Source organism: Calypte anna, chromosome 1 (genome assembly GCF_003957555.1).
Source record: "Calypte anna isolate BGI_N300 chromosome 1, bCalAnn1_v1.p, whole genome shotgun sequence".
Lineage (NCBI taxonomy): Eukaryota > Metazoa > Chordata > Aves > Apodiformes > Trochilidae > Calypte > Calypte anna.
Window position 1 is genome coordinate 126,296,734 of NC_044244.1, and position 22,357 is coordinate 126,319,090.

General features: G+C 38.2%; 2 protein-coding genes across 5 annotated transcripts in view; both read right to left on the reverse strand.

The window, feature by feature from the left end:
- CLCN4 (chloride voltage-gated channel 4) overlaps nucleotides 1-2,023 on the reverse strand; it is a 45,194-nt gene extending 43,171 nt beyond the window's left edge. The window contains exon 1 of the mRNA XM_030455109.1: nucleotides 2,003-2,023. Within this exon, the coding sequence (XP_030310969.1) occupies nucleotides 2,003-2,006 (4 nt within the window). The 5' untranslated portion in view covers nucleotides 2,007-2,023. The remainder of the gene's footprint in view (nucleotides 1-2,002) is intronic.
- Nucleotides 2,024-2,715: 692 nt separating this feature from the next.
- The window catches only part of WWC3 (WWC family member 3), a 101,999-nt gene continuing 82,357 nt past the window's right edge, over nucleotides 2,716-22,357 (reverse strand). The window contains exons 12-23 of one of the 4 annotated variants that reach the window (XM_030457942.1): nucleotides 22,154-22,274; nucleotides 21,320-21,394; nucleotides 18,327-18,413; nucleotides 16,322-16,514; nucleotides 13,670-13,837; nucleotides 12,841-12,992; nucleotides 12,009-12,168; nucleotides 10,721-10,885; nucleotides 9,337-9,429; nucleotides 7,894-8,121; nucleotides 6,476-6,603; nucleotides 2,716-5,276 (exon numbers count right to left, since the gene is read on the reverse strand). In XM_030457942.1, coding sequence (XP_030313802.1) covers nucleotides 5,210-5,276; nucleotides 6,476-6,603; nucleotides 7,894-8,121; nucleotides 9,337-9,429; nucleotides 10,721-10,885; nucleotides 12,009-12,168; nucleotides 12,841-12,992; nucleotides 13,670-13,837; nucleotides 16,322-16,514; nucleotides 18,327-18,413; nucleotides 21,320-21,394; nucleotides 22,154-22,274 — 1,637 coding nt within the window. In that variant the 3' untranslated portion in view covers nucleotides 2,716-5,209. Of the gene's footprint in view, nucleotides 5,277-6,475; nucleotides 6,604-7,893; nucleotides 8,125-9,336; nucleotides 9,430-10,720; nucleotides 10,886-12,008; nucleotides 12,169-12,840; nucleotides 12,993-13,669; nucleotides 13,838-16,321; nucleotides 16,515-18,326; nucleotides 18,414-21,319; nucleotides 21,395-22,153; nucleotides 22,275-22,357 lie in introns of all 4 variants that reach the window. The other 3 variants (XM_030457932.1, XM_030457923.1, XM_030457916.1) reach the window with 3 other exon arrangements.

Below are 22,357 nucleotides of genomic sequence, written 5' to 3' on the forward strand. Positions count from 1 at the left end.
GCAAGCTTTCCTCAAAGGTTTTGTCCCCCTTACCTTATTCTTCCTTCCCTTTACCCCTCCCTTGCAGCCTTCTGACTTTTCTTCAGCAAAACTGCCACTGACTGAAAGATAATCTCTCATACACCAGCCTATATTCTCAGAAATTCTGCTTAAATTTTACCATCTAATATTAAAAAGCAGTAACATCCTAAAATGTCTTCACTTTTTAAAAAAAAAATAAAATTTTTTTTCTTTCACATTCTGATTACCTGTGTATTACATCTCAGAACCATATTTTAGAGGGGTGCCTGGGGCTTTGGTTTTCAGGTTTGAGGGTTTTTTTGGGTTTGGTTTGGTTTTTGTTGGGGGGGTGTGTGTTTTTTGCTTTAAGGAATATACTCTACAATGTATTTGGTTCTAGAGCAAAAGAATAATTTCAGAAATTCTGAATGCACAAATTTTCTATGTCCCAGTATGATTACAATTTGCAAGAGAGAGGATGTAAATTCTTTGTGAAGATAGTGCACGTGTCTGAACATGTGCAGTGCTGGTTTATTTCACTTTGTTCACCTTCCTGCTCATTTTCCTGCATTTTACTGCTGTGCAGACTGGTTCTACCCTTAAAGGTATCCAGGGATGTGCTTTGCATCACCAAGCAGATGCAACAGAAAGGCAGAGGGAGATCTTGCACAAACACATAAAAATATCCACAGGTGGGTCCTGCTTATGCCAAAGGCTAAGGAATGCTGTTCTGGAAGACTTTTTTGTTTAGTCAGGTATTTATGGATGCACCAAGAGGGCAGCCCAGCCCAGTAAAGCAAAACAGTTGATACAAGGTGTACAAAACCTTTTTTTTTTTTTTTCTTTTCAGAATGTCTACGTGGACCCTCCATACAGAAGCCACACATTTTGGATTTTATTACGAAATGTGAACATTTACCTCGCTTCATCTGACGCTCCAACCCCCTTCAGGAGCAGCATGCTTTTAGAGAAGAGATTTAACTATGCCCTAATTTCTTGCCAGTGCTTGCTCCCATTAAAATCAGTATTAATAGGCCAACAGAATTCTGTGGAGCAAGGTAAAATAACACTGAGCACTTAATTTGTTTTCTTGATAATGTGTTTGCAAGTTTACTTAATCAGTTTATGAGAAGGAAATACAGAAAACAGCAAGCAACACTAAGCTGGTCAGACACAAACATCTATGCCTGGGAACTCCTGTGCCACAAAACTCTGTAACACAAATGTCAAGTCCTAGACACAGAACAGTAACTTTGTGCACTAACCAAATAAGTGCAAGGATCTTAAGTTTCCCATTTTATGCTGGACAGACCTTCCTAAATTCACTTCCTAATTTTCTTATGTCTATTACCACAGGTAACTCATCAATTCTCCTGCTGAATGTGTTATAGCTGGATAGCCTAACTGCAAACACACAAAAGGGACAGAATATCCAATTCTCTATAAAAAAAATGTAATTCTATATCCTAGATATGTGTGTTCAAATTTAAGAGGCTACTTGAAATAAGAAGTCAGAAACAGTTCCTAAGCTTTTACCTCCAAGAATACTGAGATTTCCCAGAGTGCATGCAAATCAGTTAGTTGACATCTAAGATTCCAAAACCAAATCAGCTTTACTCTTTGGTATTTTCTTCCAGTGATACCCAGTCAATTGTATGGTCTCAGTAAAAAGAAAACACTTCACGTGATGTTGTGGAAAAAACTCTTCTTGCTTTTGCTACCCTGTAGTTCCTCAACACCCTCTATAAGTACATTTTTCTCTCAAACATGAATGCTTCTATAGTGAAAAAGGAGATGGGATTAGAAAACACCACCTTCCCAAAAAATGTACTTCAGTTTTATATCTGCTGAAAACAAAATACATAGCTCATCTAATTCCTCAAGAAAATGTTATCTTTTTATACAGCACCTACCTTTAAGTCTCGTGAAGTGCTTACAAGAACTGCAGCAAGAAAGAAATGAAAGGCTTCATTCTTACAAGAGAAAACCCATACTGACGTACCCATTTTAGCTTTTGTTGTTGATCCTGATGGTCGACAGAGACAGTTGCTACTCCTAAGGACTATTTCTGGCAGACTGTTTAAAAATAACCTAAACTCTGTCATAGCCTTAATGCTTTGCAAATACTGGACAGGAGTCATATGTCAATACCATGATTTTGCCTGTGCTCCTGCAGCTTAGGGCTGCAGAGGGAAACTGAGAAGGAGGCTTTCTCCAGTTAGAGATGTTTAATGTGTCCTTTACAAAAGCAGCAGCAAAGTTCAGCCTGGTACAGTTAACTTGCATTCTTCTGAGTGGCTTGTGCCTTGGAGTTAGTCATAAGTAAGATATTAGAAAACTAATAATGTCAATTTCCAACACAAATCCACAAACTTTGTTACAGAACAAAGCAGTTCAAAGTGTTGCCAGTGGAGCTACCGATGAATCTGGGAATATTCAGCTATGAGCCCTTGATAGAGCTGTCAACTTATCGTGAGCAATAAGCACATGGATGAACTTACCTGGCATTCCTTACACTCTGCATCCCTTTCTGGTATTCAGTATAACCTCTCTGGTGTTCCTGATCTCAGAGATTGCCTCTCAACTTTTATTTGAAAATGCATTACATTCTCCTAATCAACAGTGTTATTGAAAACACAAAATTTCCCAAGTGTGGCAAACATAAATCATTCAATCAATGTCTTATTCTGGGACATATAGCAAAACTCTTGTTTCTGTTTTTGGCAAGTTATTTTATTTTGTAGAAGAAATACTTTCAAATAATATAAAAATGACACGAATCATACAGAACTGTGACAAAAAAACCAAGAGAGATGAATACTGAATATGATAACTCATTACCACATCAAGACAGAACTCATTACAGCAGTCAGAATCACAAACCCACAAGATACACCGACAACAACTCTTGGTTTACACACCAGCTGAGCCCCCCTTACAGAGAGGCCACCAGACACTGCCCCTTTGTCAAACAGCCACACAACAATTTAGGGTGGAAGGAACACTCCTAACCCAACCATCCCTGCTCAACGTAAGGCTACTGGGACCAGGATGCTCCAAGGGTACATCCAGCCAAGTCCTCAGCCCCTCCATGGACAGACAGCTCCATTTCTCTCTGGACTGCTTCTCCCAACCTCTGACCACCCTCAGAGGAACACGATGTTGTCTGTCCTTAGTACCCAGCAAGCTCTCCTGGTGTCACCACGTGGTAACTTCTGACAGACACTGCTACGTGAGGGCCTGGACTGAAAGCGCGATGTGAAATTCTGACAAACTGGTCTTTTCAAGTAATGAGCACTGAAAAGCTTGCTGTTCCTAGACTTTTACCCAAACACTAAGCATTTCTTACATAATCTGGTTTTTTATCTGCATAGTTTCTGAGTATGTCTAGCTGTGCTCAAGGAGCCCGATATACAACCACTAAAGCTTACTGGCAAAAACAGACTTCAGGATGGTTAGCATGATAACTGCAAAATAGATTTTAATTTCACGTTTATTTCCATATGATCAAATCACTTGATGCCTGTAATAATTACATAGGCCATACCAAGAAATAGGGATTACCTTAAAATACCTTAAAATTAAGTTCCTGCATTAATCATCCTGCTTTTGATCAATGATTTGGGTTTACAATCTTTTTTTCTCCAGCCTGAACAAGTCAAAGCAATTCAGTTTCACTTTCAGGTTTCCCTGATCTTAACAAGGTAAAAGAGTACAAACTCTTGAAACCCCCCAAAGAGCATTTATTTTCTTACAAAATGTCTGAAAACATTTTGATCGATTCTGATAAGGCTGTTTAGGTTTTGGCTGTTGGTTTGATTTCCTGACATATAAAAATCTGGAACTAGTTTGACCTCTACTTTAATGAAAAGACAGCATGATCTTCCTTCTAGGAGATTCCAGCAATTTGCAAAGTCAGTCTTGTGTTGGGCACCTCTCTTTGTAAGTAATGTATAATTAGAAAAAATATGAGAAACTCTATTATAGTAGCTTAGTAAAGAAGTATTTTTACATACTTGCAGGATGCAAGGACACAAAACTGGCATTCTCGGGAATTTAGAGTGACAGTCTTCCTTTAAAACCAACGTTCCCAAGGAAAATTATTTCTTACCAGATGTTAGCTGATCCAACCAGTGATCAAGGGAGCTGGACCTTCCAGAATTATACACCTCCCCCCCCAGACAAGGACACTGATTAGACAGTGACACTGACATGTAGTAACCTCAAAGCCCTTCCTTTAAGATGAATTTGTGTTCCAGCACCCTTAGTTAATACAGCTCTTTCCAAAATCAGCATTTAAGTGTTTTCCTGAATCAGATTAGAATTGTTAGAAGTACAGAAATTACTCTAATATTCCTTTAGCTGCCTTTCCACACAGCTTGCTCACGTTGATCTTTTAACTCCCTTTCCATTAAACCACAAAACAAAGACCTGTCACCCTTTTCCTTCCTCCGTTTAAACTGAGAATCTAGTTAAGAATATAAAGATACTTTAGACACAACTGAAATGAAAACAACCTATTAGTGCACAGTAAGAACATGCAAATGAATTCCGCAATGTTTAACATAATTTCTAATCAGTGTTAAACACATTGCAGGTGATAATATTTTGCTATAACACAGAGAGTGCTAAAGGATACAATGCACATGATAAGCTACAGATAATAAAGCTGAAAAAAGTGACAATTTTAGAACACAGTATTTTCATTTCAGGTATCAGAAACAAAACCAGCTCAATGGTTCCATTCTACTGTAAGACAAATACTGAAGAACAAAATTTCAGTCTTAAAATACATCTTAAAGTAGGTATTTTCCTTCAAGGAAAAAAGGCACTATAAATAAATTACACTACAGTGAATTTGCCTGAACTCACTTTGTTTCTGTCTTCCAGCCTTTAAGTCAAATAAAACCGCATAAAAACTGTACACGCTCTTAACAGGATAGTCAATCTTTTATAAAATAAGTTGTCTTCAGAGATGTCAGTTTCACAACAAGGAAAAACCAAGCCTTGTTGCAGTCGCTATTATAAAATATATATGTATATATATTTATATATATGTTTTTGTTTACTTTTACTTTTTTTACTTTTTTTATTTTTTACAAAACGTGTATATTAGCTTTTGCACAATTTTTTTTTAAAGAAACTTGGCTAATCTAATAACTTCATTAAAATAAAAGCGATAAATACTTCATGTTTACAATGCAACATGTCATACATCATCAGCTGGCAGAGGAGGTATGTTAATCCTTGGTCTTGTAAAAAAAGCTATCTTCTCTCTGTGATGAAAACAATATAAAAAAAGAAGTCAATCAAATACATGCCTACATTTTTTTTCCCCCAAGAATGTGGTTTCTTTACTCAGGTTAGTGGTCAGTATTTGCTACATACTGAACTCATGGTTTGAGTACAAGAAAGTTAAAACAGAGTTATCTTTTTCCTGCTTTATTAGACAAACAGCAAAGGTTGTAAAGTAAGTGTAATATGAATAGATGTATGTATTAAAAAGGGCAGAAGTTTAAACAAGGAAGACAGCCTTTGCTTCATTTTCTACATCTCATTCAATTCCCCTTACCTTTTTAAATCTCAGTAGGAAAAGCATCAAGACTCCTCTCTTATTACCAGAAACATAATATGTAAGAAGAACCCTAAAATTTGTTTCTCTTACTTATTCCCCACCTCTGCAAGAAATACATTTCCAGTATAATTTGACTGAAAAAAAATTGCACTAAAAGGACAGACAGGTATTTCACTTAAGTATTCCCTGCAAGCAACTTCTAAAAATCTAAACACTGAATGAAGTAGTATAATGTCACATGGTAGCTGAGCTGTCCTCCACATCCATGCTGCATTAACATTTTCTTAGTATTCCTCTCCCAGTATAAATTATAAAATTTTTGTAACAAATTTTCATACTGAAGCAATAGAGTCTTCCTGTGAAAAGTTTTCATTGTTTATCAGCAGCAGTTGTACATGAAATAAAACGTCAGAAAAAACCATAAGGCTGAGGACACATACCATATGAAGAAAGATTAAATTACTCCAATAAAGAAGATTAAAAATATGTCCAAAGAATATGTCCAAAGAAAGGACATATTCAGAGAAAGCTGAAATATTCAGTAATATTTTCAGGAGAGAGTGTTACTAGTAATGTATATGTATTATGTTAAACAAACTATTTATGCTTGCACTGAAGAACTGACAAATCATTTGAACCTTATAGTGATTAAGCAAAGTTGCACTTGGAAGATTATTTGTTGTTGTTAAGTTCCATACATTCTAGAACTGTAACACTGCAATTTTACCTCAGCTTTGTCTCTCTGCACTACTAATAATTCAAAGGAAACCCATGTCTCCAGCTCAAGATATAGTTAAAAATTACTGGCTATATAGAAGACACAGAATTGAAGATAAATGATTCAGAAAGCTCAAACCTCTCCAACAATAGTATCCTATTTCAGTACACATTAACACTTACCTAAAAGTCTGCACCTGAATAGGCTCCTTCTGATTTTGCCCACGCAACTGGTAAATTTCTTTTGATGCTTTCTTTAGCATCTTTTCAGCTGCTTGCTCCTGGTGATGTTCAAATTTGGTCTGTCTGGTCTGAAAGCAAAATTATAATGGTTGAAATAGTCATGTGAATGAATAAAATATAAGAATACCCAGGTTAAAGAAATGGATTTTTTTTCCACACTCACCACAGTAAAACCACACAAGTACATTCACTGAAATAGCTGATAATCTAAAAACTAGGAATTCAAAAACCCTCACAGCAATGTTTTGTTTCTTAAAGCTCTTCAGACAGTTATGTATTAAATTAATGAAATATACTGCACACAGATTTCTCAATGAAGGCCTTAAAATAAATTTAGGTTCACTGCTCATCTCAGATAATCAAAGGACAATTTAGTTTGTTGTGCAGATTTTGCCACTTTTGCCCCTTTTTTCACTTTTTTTTTTCACCCCAAAAAAATAAACCTAAGACTTAGGCAACATTCCTAGTACTTGTAAAAATTGCAATATTAAATCAGCAAACTTTCCTTCAAAGAAAAGAAGTAAGGAACTCATTAATGTTCCAATAATAAATATCTAAACCAAAACAAACTGCAAATCAAAAGAAAAATTGCCACTGGCAAATACTGCCATCCTCCAGTAATTGTCCTGCAGTAAATGCACAAGACAATCAATGCAGTATTTTTTATTGTACTAATTTCAAGAATATATAATATTTCTGCCCCTGTACTAAGCCCTGGTGAGGCCACACCTCGAGTACTGTGTCCAGTTCTGGGCCCCTCAGTTCAGGAAGGATATCGAGGTCCTGGAGCAGGTCCAAAGGAGGGCAACCAGGCTGGTGAAGGGACTCGAGCACAGACCCTATGAAGAGAGGCTGAGGGAGCTGGGGCTGTTCAGCCTGGAGAAGAGGAGGCTCAGGGGAGACCTCATCGCTCTCTACAACTCCCTGAAAGGAGGGTGTAGCCAGGGGGGGGTTGGTCTCTTCTTCCAGGCAGCTCTCAGCAAGACAAGAGGACACGGTCTCAAGTTGTGCCAGGGGAGGTTTAGGTTGGATATTAGAAAGAATTTCTTTACCGAGAGGGTGATCAGGCATTGGAATGGGCTGCCCAGGGAAGTAGTGGATTCTCCATCCCTGGAGATATTTAAAAAGAGACTGGATGTGGCACTCAGTGCCATGGTCTGGTAACTGCAGCGGGAGTGGATCAAGGGTTGGACTTGATGATCTCAGAGGTCCCTTCCAACCCAGCCAATTCTATGATTCTATAAGCAACATCCGTTGTTTGAAGTCCTCTAAAAAATGCTCATTGTCACAATCCAGAAATTTTGACACCAGAAGTTTCCCAAGATGCTGAATGCTCAGCTGATGCTGTTATACCGTACCTGCCTTTCTGCTTCCTTCAACAAGTTTCGGAATCGCTCATCCCGCAGCACCCAGTGGGGCAGATCTGTCTGCCCTCTGAGCTGGGCATCTTCCAGACGCTGCCTCAGCTCTCTTAACACACAGATTTCCTCATTCAGCTGTCTCTGCCTGGTTCTTGATGCCTGGAGATCCAGCTCCAGGTCTAAGGACGTTCTTGCCATAAGCTCAGCCAACGACGATCTGCAGGACTGCTGAGTTGTCAGGATTCAGACAAAATGCACAATATGTTACTCTCAGCAGAGCTTTAGTTGTGTAGAGCATGCAGGTTCTGTACTTCCTTCATAAACATGTCTTGATACAAAGTTTTAGAGAGATTATTGGCATACCACACTGGAAGGCTAACTAGCTATAGGGGTTTTCTGTACCATACATGGACTTCTTCAATTAATGCTCTGTACTACCTGCTTTTACAGCCTCCTTTTGGCTTATAAATATTTAACTTATTTAAGTTTATGCACTTAACTTTCATTTTATAATATAGGGGAGATAAGATGAAGAATTCACACTGGAATCACAATGTCAGAAAATACTGCACTGAGCAAGATTCCCCCTTAAAGGATTTTATTCAACACTAGCTTTAAGACACATTCTGAACCAAAATGGGAGGTGCATTGCTCTCTACTTACCTACACCAGCAGGAAATTAACTTTTGCTGACCAGGCTAAACTGTATGCAATTTGTATACAAGGCTCCCTTCCCTGACCACTTATTCTACAGTCTGTGGGGTGGCATGGGGGAGAAAAGAGAGCTTAACCTATTCATTCCCAAATGAATTCCCAGATTTTCCTATTAGGAAAAGGTTTTTCACCCAGAGGGTGGCTGAGCAGTGGAACAGGCGCCCCAGGATAGTGGTCACAGCACCAAGCCTGCCTGAGTTCAAGAAGTGCTTGGATGATACTCCCAGGCACATGGAGTGATCCTGGGGGTGCCCTACACAGGGAGAGGAGTTGGACTTGATGATCCTGATGGGTCCCTTCCAACTCAGCATATTCTGTGATTCTATAAATACCTGGGCCTCAAACACTATGGCTTGCTAGGCTGCATGAGAGGGTAGCTGGATGTTTTACTGTCACACACACTTCTCTGGAATCGCACCCCTAGATCTTAAACGTTCAACAAAGTTTACATGTAAATCTATACAAATTCAGCTACTGTTCAACTAACTTTTGTCTGCCATACATTTTTACCCCTCCTCAGTAACTCTTCGCAACTCTATTTCACTTCACTATGTCTACCTTTCAGCTTAAAAACCCAACCCAGACCCAAAATCCAAACCTAACTACATCACAGAAGCCTTATACATTTCCTTAAAATATCAGAATGTGCCTCTAGACATCTAAAGCTCAGGTACAACAGTCTTTTAGAGATGTAGTGGCAAGTAAAACCCAGTTTCCTTGGCATACCTGCTTATACCGTAGAGTTCGCCTCTCCAAGGTATTGCGGACAAAAGGAGATTTCCTTGGCAGTGTGGAGCTGTCACTGTCACTGCGATACAGCTGGTTGGAAAAGATAAAAAACACAATGTTGCTTACAAGGTTCTCTACATAAAGAAAACTGGAGAAACATTTGTTTTTTTCTTTTGAGTTTTCTTCTTTTAAATGCACCGAGTCTTGTTTTAGGCAACTTATTTTTTTTTGCCTTTAGTTATTTATAAACATTTATATATAGTAGTACTTACATAGGTACAATAATAGAAGAAAACTTTGAACCCATCAATGTTTCACAGCTAAGTTTCATCAAGCATTCTACTAAATATACAAAACAATGTACCATAAAACCAGGGGGAGGAGAGAGTTAAAGGCAATAATATTTCTTTCTAAAGCATTTACCATTGGGCACACACAATACAGTCTCTCACTTATTTTTTTCCCCCACCTGATTTTAAGTAAATGCAGAATAAGTAAGGCAGTTGCAAAATCTTTTGCTTCTGGCACTTTGTTCTGGTGTGTGAAGGTGTTTTATTCACAATACCTATATCATAAAGAGATACAGAATCCAGAAATCAAATTGAAAAATTTGAAGAGTTCCATAGATCACTGCATGCAATGGAAATAATAGAGAAAACAGCAGAACCTTCTGCTGTACAGCAGTCAAAAATCATTTCTGCCATTTCAAAACTCAAGCTCTCAAAAGCTTATGAAAGAATACAGTTAAATTTACATGCATTCCACCAATAGTGCAAAATCAATACCCATGTATTGATCTGCAGTACAGTGAGGAAACTGCTTAGAAGTGTTTTGCCACCATTTGTAGCAACCTGACGATGCAAGCTTGAAAACTGCTGAGCCAATCTTCAATTCCTTGCACCAGTGTACCAAGGAATCCCAGGTCCCACTACAACAGGCACCTTGTGACTGACATTTATGACAGTAACAAGAGTCATACTTATGCAATAACCCTAATATTAATTCAGCCCCCTTTCCTAAACTTTTAGGTTCTTGAAAGTTAATCATGGCTTCTAAGCTATCTGTTCCTATATCTCATTAGACTGTACCTCTCTAAAACTAAAGACCCTAGCCTAACAACTAAAGTTGTCAGGAAAAAGAGCTTAATATCTAATTTGTCATTAATTATTAAATTTAAAATTAAATAAAGATGTAAATGCTTAGAAAGAACCAGGGGAACTCTTCCCCACTGCAGTGTTTAAACTCGATGACGATTATTCATTAGCATTCAAAAGTAGCTTGTATTTCTTATAAATGCTATAAAGTCTTAAGAAACATTAAAAAATGTATAAAATGCTTTCATGAAGGCTTCTCCTCCCCCTTCTTGTTAAGCTTTACTCACCCTGCAAACATATTGACTTCGTGCTCCGGGCGAGAAGGTCTGGGAGCGAACAATGGTGCTGCTGCGAACAAAAGCAGAGCCCCGTGGCCTGCGGCTCGTTCTCTCCTTTGGAAGAACAGCAACTTCTTCAGGAAACAGGTCCTCAGTGTTAGTTTCCTTATCCACCTAAAATTTCAATGAGGGAAATTTTTGTATTTTTTCCTTATTTTCTCTCTGTCACCGAAAACAATCAGGCATTTCAACAATATCAAAAGCAAGCAGTTCGCCCTGCTAGCTAGCTAGCTCCAAGTTCCAATGCGCACTGAGAACAGAGGATGAATCACCTCATTTTTCTAAAAAGTTTTAGAACTAGGTCATTCGAAACTGTAAGATTACCCTTCAGAAGCCTTTGCTGGAATAGTAACAATTATGAGATGTGGTTATAATGTGAATCATAGCTGCAGAGCACAAAGACTACATTCAGCATTGGCAGCTGGGCATTAACCAAGGTACCACCTGATCTCCCAGCCGCAACAGGAGAAAACTGAGTCACCTTGCTTATTGAAAGGTGACTCTGAAGCAAAGCACCACCTTAAAACTAGAGGAAGTCAAATGAAGAGAAGAAACTTAATAAAAGGGTACTGAAAGGGCTGTTGAAACAATGATGCAACACTAAAATATTCAGAAATTTGGGAAATACACATTAGCCCAGCAAAGCTTCCAAACTTTAAGACAACATGGATGATTTTCCCTAAAGGCAACACAACCATCTTATGTTCCTCTATTTCAATAGAAGTGTGCTGACCTCAGCTTGTTCAGGATTATTTTCTATGTCTCGTATCTTGAATACGGAAGGCTTCAAATACATCAGTTTCAGCACAAGTGTTCTGAAAATTTCAGCTGTATTTATTGTAATGCTAAAACAGCAATGCAAGTCTTAAGGCTTCTTTCTTTGCAATTCCTTCCAAATTCTTATTTCTAAGAACAATGAAATCTGACCCTGCTCTTTTCTGTTACAATTTCAGGTCAACACAGAGAGGCCAACAGTAAAAACAACTCAGGTTTTGATATTAAAAAAACCTGTGTCCAGAAATAACTAGTAGGCAAACAAAAAACCCAGCCCTAAAGAGGGAATTTTTAACACCTCAAAAGGCACACCACTGTCATGAGGGCAATGCTCATACCAGCTTGTTAATGTAATTTCTGATTCTTTTCTCTCCTGATCAGCTCAGACTCAAACTCTAGGAGCAGCAGTAACACATTCTGTGTGTGCCAGGCAGTTTCGTACTTCAGTGTCTTCTCTCATTACCTTTAGTGGTGGAGGCTGCATTTTTCCAGAACTGTACTGGCCTGCTTGAGTTGCGAACATGTGTCCAACTAATGAATCCCCACAAAATGGTTCTGGATAGGGAGGACTAGTCTGGGTGCAATTACTGCATCCACTGTCAACAGATTCTGCTTGCCAACTCCTAAAGTCAGAACAACAGAAGAATTTTATGGGTATTAAAAAAAAAAAAACCATACAAGTACATGTCGTGTTCATGTATCTCATTATCCAGGACAGTTTATCATTTTACAGTATTATTTCTCCAATAAAAATACAGACCTTTCAAAGGGAGAATATAGCCCAATTGCAGTTCTGAAGATGCAGACAAGCAAATATATTTCATGTCAAAAAAATAATAAAAAAGCAGTAACAAACAGAACAATGCAATTCATGTAACACAGAATATTTTTAGTTATGAAATACCATTGTAATAAACCCTAAGAGTAAAATCTGTGTCACATGCTCACTCCATAAGCATTTCAATGCATATCTATATCATTTTCCCATGTCACCACAAAATTTTCTTTATGTTTTTAGTACTGCGCTGTTGCAAACACATTAAAGTTGCCTCCCTAGCAAAGTTCCTGTTTGATATGATGTTTTCCCACTCCCCAGATTCCAAGTCCTCTAAACTCAGACATTCAAGTAAGATTTTCTCTGGTTTGCAGACCACCACACAGTAACAAAAACTTATAACACTAACAGAGAGCAGATCTCAGAATAAGGACCTGCTGTTTTTCCTGCTGTATTTCAGCCTCTACCCATAGTGTAAATATTGCTGAGGTGTTTTATGAGTTATTTAAACTACTTTTACCTTTCTGATATGGCTTCTGCCTGATCTTCCTTTCTTTCCATCTCCAGGATCTCCTCCTCTGTGTATTCCAATTTCACTCTCTCTTCTGCTAACTCTCTCTCAACTGCTTCCAGCTGGGCTGTGGTCCTAGCTAACAGGGCTGTCACTGCATCCTGAAAGGTGAAGTGGACTTCAAATAAAACTGTTTGAACATGCCAATGGATTTAACACATATTATTCAAAGAAAACCAAATAAAAACATAGCCATTGTATGTTCCTAAAAAATAAATCAAAACGCCAAAAACAAAAATAAAACAAAAACCACCACTCTGTTCTGAATCTTAATGATCAAAAAGCACGTAGCGTTCCATGAATGCAACTTCTCAAAGAAACCAGGCAGACTTTATCTCACTGTGGAGCAACATCCAGCATCTGAGGTCAGAAGAGACCTCTGGAGGTCACCACATCTGATGTCTTGCCCAAAGCAGGGGGAGCTGCATGGCCTTATCAGGTTGCCCAAGGCCCAGTCAAGGGCTGAAAAATCTCCAAGGATGGAAATTGTACAACCTTTCTTGACAACCTCTTGAAGTGCAATGCCAGAAATTCATGATGGGTTTTACTGAGTTGGACTTGAAATGTGCATGCAAACACACACAGAGAACTATTTCAAGCACCTGTCCAGGCATGATCTAGGTTTTAATTATTCTTTTAAAATGCAGCTCTTGCCAGAAAGCTAAATTAAAGTACCACTTTCTATACACCTTGCAAACAAACTGCACTCAAGATAACATCACAAACAAGCACCCAGAAGGTCAAATGAAGTAAACAAATGACTTTTCCAGAGCCATACTGTTTTAACTGTAGTTACATTTCCAGAAGAGCGGGGAATACTCTCTTCACACTGTTTCTTGTTCTTTGCTCTCTGTGGGTCTGAACCAGTGAAGATCTGAACATTATACCAGTGAAGCTGCATCTCACCAGAATTCTCTGCATCAATCAGGTTTATCTGAGCAATGCCCTGTAAAAAAAAAAAAAACCAAAACCAAACCATAAAATAATACAAAATCCAAATAATGTCTCTTAAGAGAAGGAAGTTTTTTCTGTTGTGTCATGACATCTAACATATTGAATTTCTTTTCTTTCTTACTACTGAGAAGGATCAGACAGAGTTGATATTCTTTTTTTTTTTAATGATGAAAAAGAAAACTTCTGACTGACGTAGATATGACTGTTACAGCTGGTAGTTCTTAGGATTTTATTTTAAATAAACCCTCAACTACATATCTGATTTCCACATTTGCTTAATAATACTTGAACAATATTACTTTAAGCTCTTTCCTTTTGACAGAACTACATTCTGAGATACCCTTCTGTTCTCTGGTCCTCAGAGGCATCTTTCAAGGGGGGAAAAAAGGTTTTGTAAATCAACTTTTTCTTGTCTGTTTATATCATTATGCAAGTCAAATGGGCCAAAAAGATTTTTTCACTTTATAAGTCTTTCTTACATCTACCAGATTCACATGAAAACATGTTTAATGGAAGCATCTCACTAGAAGTATTTCCAGCTTCAAAATAGCTATACTCTATCAGACAGTGCACATGTAGAGATTTCAGCATGGTGGAAACCTAATGAAAAAAAGATGTGAGTAAATCCATGCCTCTGTTTGGTTATTTTGTTTTTTGTTTTTTCCAACCAGTTCAGTAACTGGACCTAGCAATGATTTTATATTAGCTAGTCTTTAATTATTGCTCTTGGCTTTATTTGACTAACTTTATAAACTGTCTGTGTCCATGCTAAAGGGACTATTTTAATCTATATTGTTGGAAAAATAATGCAAATTTTTTTGGGTCATCTCAGTGGAAGAGACTTTGAAGGAGAGGAGCCTTGTTCACAGAGGCCACATCACAGTTCCAAGGAGAGGTAGCAAATGATTTTTCAATTTAAGAAAATGCTTGTTTTCCATTTACAACAAAAGAGGACAACAATCATAATATTTAAATACTTACTTTAATGCACACATCTTAAGAAACTATGACATTGATTCTCTTGTTTTGAGTAAGATTAACTTACCCTGAAGTATGTTACCAACGACTGTAGATAAAGATATTTCTGACAAAAATACACTAAAACTATGAAAGGGGAAAATTTCCTACCAATTTAAACTGAAATCTTATCACTTTTTTGCTAATTCAATAACAGTGATTAAATTAAATGTACGCCCTTGTGTAAATACAGAGATGCTTTACACTGAAATAGTAATTTTTTCCAAAGGAACAGGTTATACCAGTATAAGGCATTTTACATCCATATATCCATCTCATTCTTGATATGCTTCCTTTTTCATTATGCTGCACTGCAAAAATGACAAAACTTTCTACTGCAGGACCTGGGTCCCCTTCTGTAAACATCAAGACCATTGTTTAAGACACTATCTAGTTATAAAGGTAGAGTGACAAACATGCATTCTCAATCAGATTTGCTGAAATAAGCACTTTGCTTTCCATAGTCCAGCATGACACTGATATGCTTGTACCTCTTAACCACTTTGATAGGCCTAAAAAAAAAAAAGTAATTCACTAAATCATTTAAACCCTTCACTGAAATGGCAGCCCACTTGCTTCAAAATAGTGAAATCATCAGCTGCAAGACAGATTTATTTACCTTTGACATGGTTAAATGAAACTAACACATTAACACATCTGAACACCATCAACACAAGTAATGTATTTAAACACTTGCTAGATTTCTTTGAATGCACAGATTTCAGGTATCTCAGCCAGTTTCAAGTGAAAGGTTGGTAACAGAAACCTGCCTGGACCACTGCTATCCTGCAGCAAAGTTTAGACTCATCTAATAGTAGTCATCTTTGCTGCTACATAGCAAGAAGGGATTTGCATTCATTGTCTTTTTATTAGGAAACTATTTTAATGACACCAATTCATCATGCAAGAGTTACAAAACCAGAAGTCTTGAACACACTGCAGCCTAAAAGCTGTCAGATTAATTTTTGGGGGGGAAATCCCTAACTTTTCACTTTTTACTTTCCTCCTCACACCAAAATTTAGCAACAACAGATTTTTCAACTTTCCCCAAAGGATATGTAAGAAATGCGTTAAATAAAAAATTAACTCTTTGTATGCTAAATCCCATAACAATGAATGTAAAACTTTTATCAGTTGTCAACACACCTCTGCAATGTCACAGTAACCAGTAGTACAGGTAACATTACTTTCAACACAACTTAAAATGACCCAGTTCTCAACTTCTGCTAATATTGATAATAATTTTGAAGACTTTATGTAACCTAAAATGTACATAAAGTGGTTTTTTTTAACAGAACTATACTTATGTTAATGTGTCCATTTGTTCACATACATGTAACTCTACCAGCAATTCTTATAAAAAAATAGTCTTCACTTTTTCTTTTTAATCTTAAAAAATATTACATAGGTAACTTTAGTTTCCCATATCACATAGCTTTTATGGGAAAGGGACACTTACCAATAGCTCTTCTTGTTGCTGATGGTCAACTGAACAGATGTACAGCTGCAAGGATTTTAATTTCAAAATACTTGAGTGCACGGGGATTCGGAAAACTTCATTAAATATTAACGGAGTTTGGAATTCCAAAGCTCTAGAGCAGTAAGTGGTTGGTGTGCCTGACTCAAGTGGTGGCAAATAAACTCTCACATGACTGGGAACAGCAAAACAGACAAAAAGCACAAGTCAGACACAGAGCTTGATTTTGAGAAATGCAGAACAGCTTTAAGTAAAAACCATCAGTGTAACTTCTACATTAAGAATCTGCACTGGGATCTCCTTGTTACAGGGACTTATTTTATATTCTTAACAGAGAAGAACTGCACAGCTGATTTGAATACACCATCTTTTTCTGAGTAAATCTAATTTTTTTTTTTCTTAACTTGGTGCTCAAGTAGATGCACTAAGTGGCATCTGAGATGCCCTGAGGTATCCAAGGCATCTGCATGGCACTAGCAAATATGACACAGGATCTATGGGAGAGATGCAGCCTTCCCCTGAGCAGCTGCAGCTGGAGGCCAGGTGCTGTACCAAAATATTTCAAATAGAAACACATGACAATGTTTAGGCAATCAAATTTTCTCTTTAGTGTCACTGATCCATTTCTTCCTTCCACCCACTAAGCATACCTTTCTTTCTTTCCAATTAAAGGGCAATTAGAAGAGCCCACTATGGTGGCACCAACGTGCTGGAGTGTGATGCATCAGCTGGCTGAACAGCTTCACGTGCTCTGAAAAGGCAGTGATGCTGCTGCAGACACATCCTCTCACTGCCACCAGCAACTGATTCGATGAACATACAGCTGTGCAGAGGAGTTTACTGAACTGGCTAGGAGATTTTTCTGGTTTTGGTAAGTTAAATTTCTTCAGTCCACTGATCTATCCTGCAGCCACAAAATTTCTTGACTCTAGCCTAGGTAGCTAACTGAGAAGGACAGGGAACAGAAATGTCTTTTTGAGAGTCACTTAGATGCCTGATTACATTGATGACAATGTCCGACAAACCCTCTGAAGTATTTGTGGGTTTTTTTTTTCCTCAGTGACTCTATTTTCTTCAGATGACACTTATTTCTTTTTCTAATCACAAGACAAAGTGGTTGAGTGCTACCTAATTCTCATGTATTTTCCCTCTTGCATGCCCCTGCATTCAGATTGAAAATAAAGAGAAAGACCAGTGCTCATGCACTGACCTATATGAGGAATTTCCACCTTTTTTTTTTGTTTGCAGTGTTAGCAAGATCAAGATTTCTCAACAAAGGTCAAGTCATTCAGTTGAGATGTATGTCAATTAACTCCCACAGAATTACTTATTTTACAATACAATGATGTTCTCACACCTCTAGTTTTTCAAGCAGTCTCAGAGATAAATATGAACAATTTTCTCTGGTCAAATTTCTTTAAAATATGTTATAATATATATCACTAGATAAGACTGTGGTTTATGGCTACACTGCCATTATTTAAGAAACTTCTATTAGAATAAACTAACCAATGTCCTACATAAATGCAATATGGAATTTTAAAAAGTGGCACAGGGCAGTAGAGGTTAAAAAATTTAATTAATTGTACTGAGTTCCAGCTTCCATTTTGGTTAACTTTAGTTTTGGAAAGTGTTTCATAGATATTTAAGCACAGCTGTAATGGCCACAGAAGTCTGCAGATGTCCTGACTCTTTTTTTCTTGTTTTGTGTGTTCATGTGTTGGTGGTTTTTTGTTGTTGTTTCTGTGAGTTTAAGATACAGGGCAAGGTAGCTTTCTTACTGATGAATATAGACGTGATCACAGGAATTTTGAGAAAGTTACACCAAGCTTATTCTGGGATACATCAGTCTTTCCTTGTGTAAGATAAGACATACTGCCTTCTCCAGAAATGGCTTGATTTTGCATGAAAGCAAATAGCTTTATGGTAATTAAGACTGTGGCACAAAACAAGCAATGATTAGACTTTGGGTGATACTTAAGCTTACATTTTGCAGTTTTCTTTAACAACCAGACTAGTAAAGTTCTTCAGCTGTAATACATGGACTAAAAGACATTCACTTCCACTGTCATGCCTGGAAAAGAAATTTCCTGTGTTAGTCACCAAGCATCAATATTTGGATTAAGAGACAGAGATGAAAGACTAGTAAGATTTAAAAAACTATGTAAAAGTGTCTTGGCTGTGAAACACATCTCTTACACAAATCAGTTTGAATCAAAAGAAATTACAGATAACACACTGATAACAGAATAATTATTTATTATTGACATTAATTACAGTAACAAATTTACCAGAACTAAGAAAAACTAAATGTTATTCATTTTAAAAGAATGATATTCCCTACTGTGAATCTTGATAGTAATCAGGTTTTTTAAAATACATGCTTTGGCTTTAAGGGTTACACCATATGCATGCACATGTTTATGCACATGCGTGCGTAACAACATGTCAATTACATTAGAAAAATCAGTTTGCATTTTCATGGGTTGGTGAAAATAAACAAAAAAATCTCGTCTGTCACATTAACATGAATTTTGAAGTAAAATTAATAGGAATTAATTATCCAACAGGTAGAGATGATTGTGGAGGGCTGTCAAAGATATGACATCCTGCCTTGCACTGCTAGAACTGCCCTTCCCCAAGGTGCTCCCACTATGAGCAGCAGTGTGTCCTAGAAGTGTTTCAAAGCTGTATTTGGAACTGTATTTGTGTCTCTTCATCTGAGACTTTCCTAAAGTAATCCTCCTCTATCTGGCATAAAAAGATCTCACTCACAGAGTCATATCCCTACATCCATACTGATACTAACAGTCAAGACCATGAAAATAAATGCTACTGAAAGAAGTAATGAAGGCCCTTTTTATCAGCCAGCATTTATAGAATCACAAAATGGCTTGGGTAGGAAGGCACCTTTAGAGGTCATCTAGACCACACACCCCCTTCAGTAAAGCAGGGACATCTTCAACTGGATCAGGTTGCTCCGAGTCCTGTCCAACCTGACCTTCAGTGTTTCCAGGGATGGGGCACCTACCACCACTCTGGGCAACCTGTTTCACCTCCCTCATTATAAAAACTTTATTCCTTATATCTAGTCCAAATCTACCCTTTTTAGTTTAAAACCCATTACCCCTTGTCTTTTTGCAACAGGCCCAGCTAAAAAGTTTGTCCCAATCTTTCTTAAAAGCCACCTTTAAGTACTAAAAGGTCACAATAAGGTCTCCCCAGAGCCTTTTATTCTCCAGGCTCTCTCAGCCTTTCCTTATAGGAGAGGTGTTCCAGCCCTCTCCTTATCCTTCAATGATTCCTATGGCACTCCTTTGGACCTGCTCCAACGGGTCCATGCTTTCCTGTGCTGAGGACTCCAGCAGTGAATGCAGAACTCCAGGTGGGGTCTCATGAGAGGAGGGTAGAGGGGAAGAATCACCTCCCTTGACCTGCTGGCCATGCTTCTTTACATGCAGCCCAGGATAGTTGGCTTTCTGGGCTACAAGCATGCATTGTTGGCTAACGTCCAGCTTCCCAGCCACCAGTACCTACAAGCCCTTCTCCACCAGACTGCTCTCAATACCTCCATCCCTGAGCCTATGGTAATATTAGGGGTCACCCTAACCTGTGGGCAGACCTTGTACGTGGCTGTGTTGAAGTTCACAAGGATCACATGGGCCCACTCCTCAAGCATATCCATCTTCCTCTGGACAGTATCTCATCCCTCAGACATCTCAACCATACTACCCAGCTTGCTGCTGTCTGCAAATTTGCCGAGGGTGCACTAGATCCCACTATGTCACTGAAGAAGTTAATAAACTGTACTGGTGCCAGCATGGATACCTGAGAGACACCACCTGTCAGTGATCTCCATCTGGACACTGAGTCATTAGCCAACACAGTCTGAATGTGAAATCTAAGCAATTCCTAATACACCAAGCTGTCCACCCATCCATCTCCATACATCTCCAATTCATAAATCTCCACCACCCAAGAGAAGGATGTTGTCAGGAACCATGTCAAAGGCCTTACAGAAGTCTAGAGAGATGATATGTGTAGCTCTTTCCTTGCCCACTGATGTAGTCACTATCACAGAAGGCCACAAGGTTGGTTAAGCAGGACTTGCACTTGCTGAAGCCATGCTGGTTGTCTTGAATCACTTCCCTGTCCTCTATGTGCCTTAGCACAGCTTTTAGGAGGATCAGCTCCATGTTCTTCCCAGATGATGCTGACAGGTTGGTAGCTCCCAGGATCCTCATTTCCACCCTTTTTAAAACTTGGGTGCAATGTTTCCCTTTTTCAGTCACCAGGGGCTTCACCCTACCCCCATGACCTTTCAAGCACCTTGCACCAGCCAATTCCCTCAGGATTCTGGGACATTACTCATCAGGTCCCATAGACTTATGTCCATTTAGGTTACTCAGGTCATCAAGAACCTGATCTCTTATGGGGCAGGGAGGCTCCCCTAGTGCCTGCCTTGCTGGAGAGAGGTTGCCAATAAAGACTGAAGCAAAAAACTGTTGAGTACTCCAGCCTTGTTCTCATGAAATGTTATCAGTTTGCCAGTCTTAACCATTGGGGAGTACACTTTCTTTGACCCTCCTTTTCTCACTGACACACATGTAAAAGCCCTTCTTACTATTCTTTGCATCCCTTGTCATGTTTAGTTCCATCCACACCCTGGCCTTCCTGACACCATCCCTACAAACCCAGGCACCATCATCTCTATACTCTTCCTAAGATACCTGTCCCTACTTCCACTGCCTGAGCACTGAAAGGACACTGAATGAACTGTGGGTTAAGGCTCAGCCCCAGCACAAAGTAGCATGTGACTGGCTAATCTGTACATCTACTAAACTTTGGCTTTCTGTTCAGAAACTTTTTTAAACTACCCACTGCAGCCAAGCTTATTAAAAAGTCAAAAAGCAAACCAAAGAAAACCAGTGCACAATTACTGCCAAGTTAACAGGGAGAAAGAGTACAAACACTACTCACAGAAATCCAACATGTATTTGTGGTTCTTCATTACTGGCAGCATCACCATAAACAGGCTCTTCCAGGTCTTCATTCCTGCAGGAACAGAAAGTACTGTAAACTACATACTGACCTAAGCCATTTAAATATACTGAAATGAGCATTTATTTTGTGGTTTGTGGATATAAGCAATTGTTCAGTAACACAAGAGGGACAGGTAACATAGAAAGCACTGCGATCTACACAGAAGTAGTAATTCACAGTATTGAAAAGTGAGGTTTTAAAGTACCTTTCTGAAGATAGTCAGGTTATTTTAGTATCCATTCTGCCTTCCATTTCTCTTTAGTATCCTCACAACCTTATCTTCTTCCCACTTACTGTTCGTTGTGTTAAAAAAATTATATAAAGTAGCCACATCTTCACTTATCCTTCAATCACTTGGTCAAGCTGTGCATTTTTATATTTTCAGTAGTTCACATATTTCCTTTTGTAGTTATATGTTTATCACATGCTACTCAGAATTTTAAGTTACGCTCTGTATAACTTTGTTTTGTTATAGAAGGTTGAAGTAAAATCAATTATTTACAACTAATAAGCTAAGAAGCCTGTTTTTCAAGGGAGAAGTATATGGTGCTAAAATGTTACAAGACAAAGCAAAAGGGACTTTGCACTGCTGAAGATGACAGTGTAACTGCATCTAAAAAGCTTCTTTCCTTTGAAACATGCAACCTACTATTCTTAAATTAGTAAATATTAGCAATTTGGAAAGCATATTTGGAAATTTACAATTAATTCCTTTGGACCACGTGGTAGAACAGGAGTATTTCCAGCTTACTATGCATTTATACACCTGACCTTTTGCTTAAAGCTTCAAACACGCCACTGTCACTAGCCAGTGAATGATCTGAGAGACATGCTGAAACTCGCCTGGCTCTCCTCTCCGATCTTCTACCACTGTCTCCTCGCAGAGTTACAGCTGTCATGGAGAAAAAGATGAAGATAACATCAGCTCGAGACACTCTCTTACAAATTAAACAAGCAACATTTATTATTGTTATC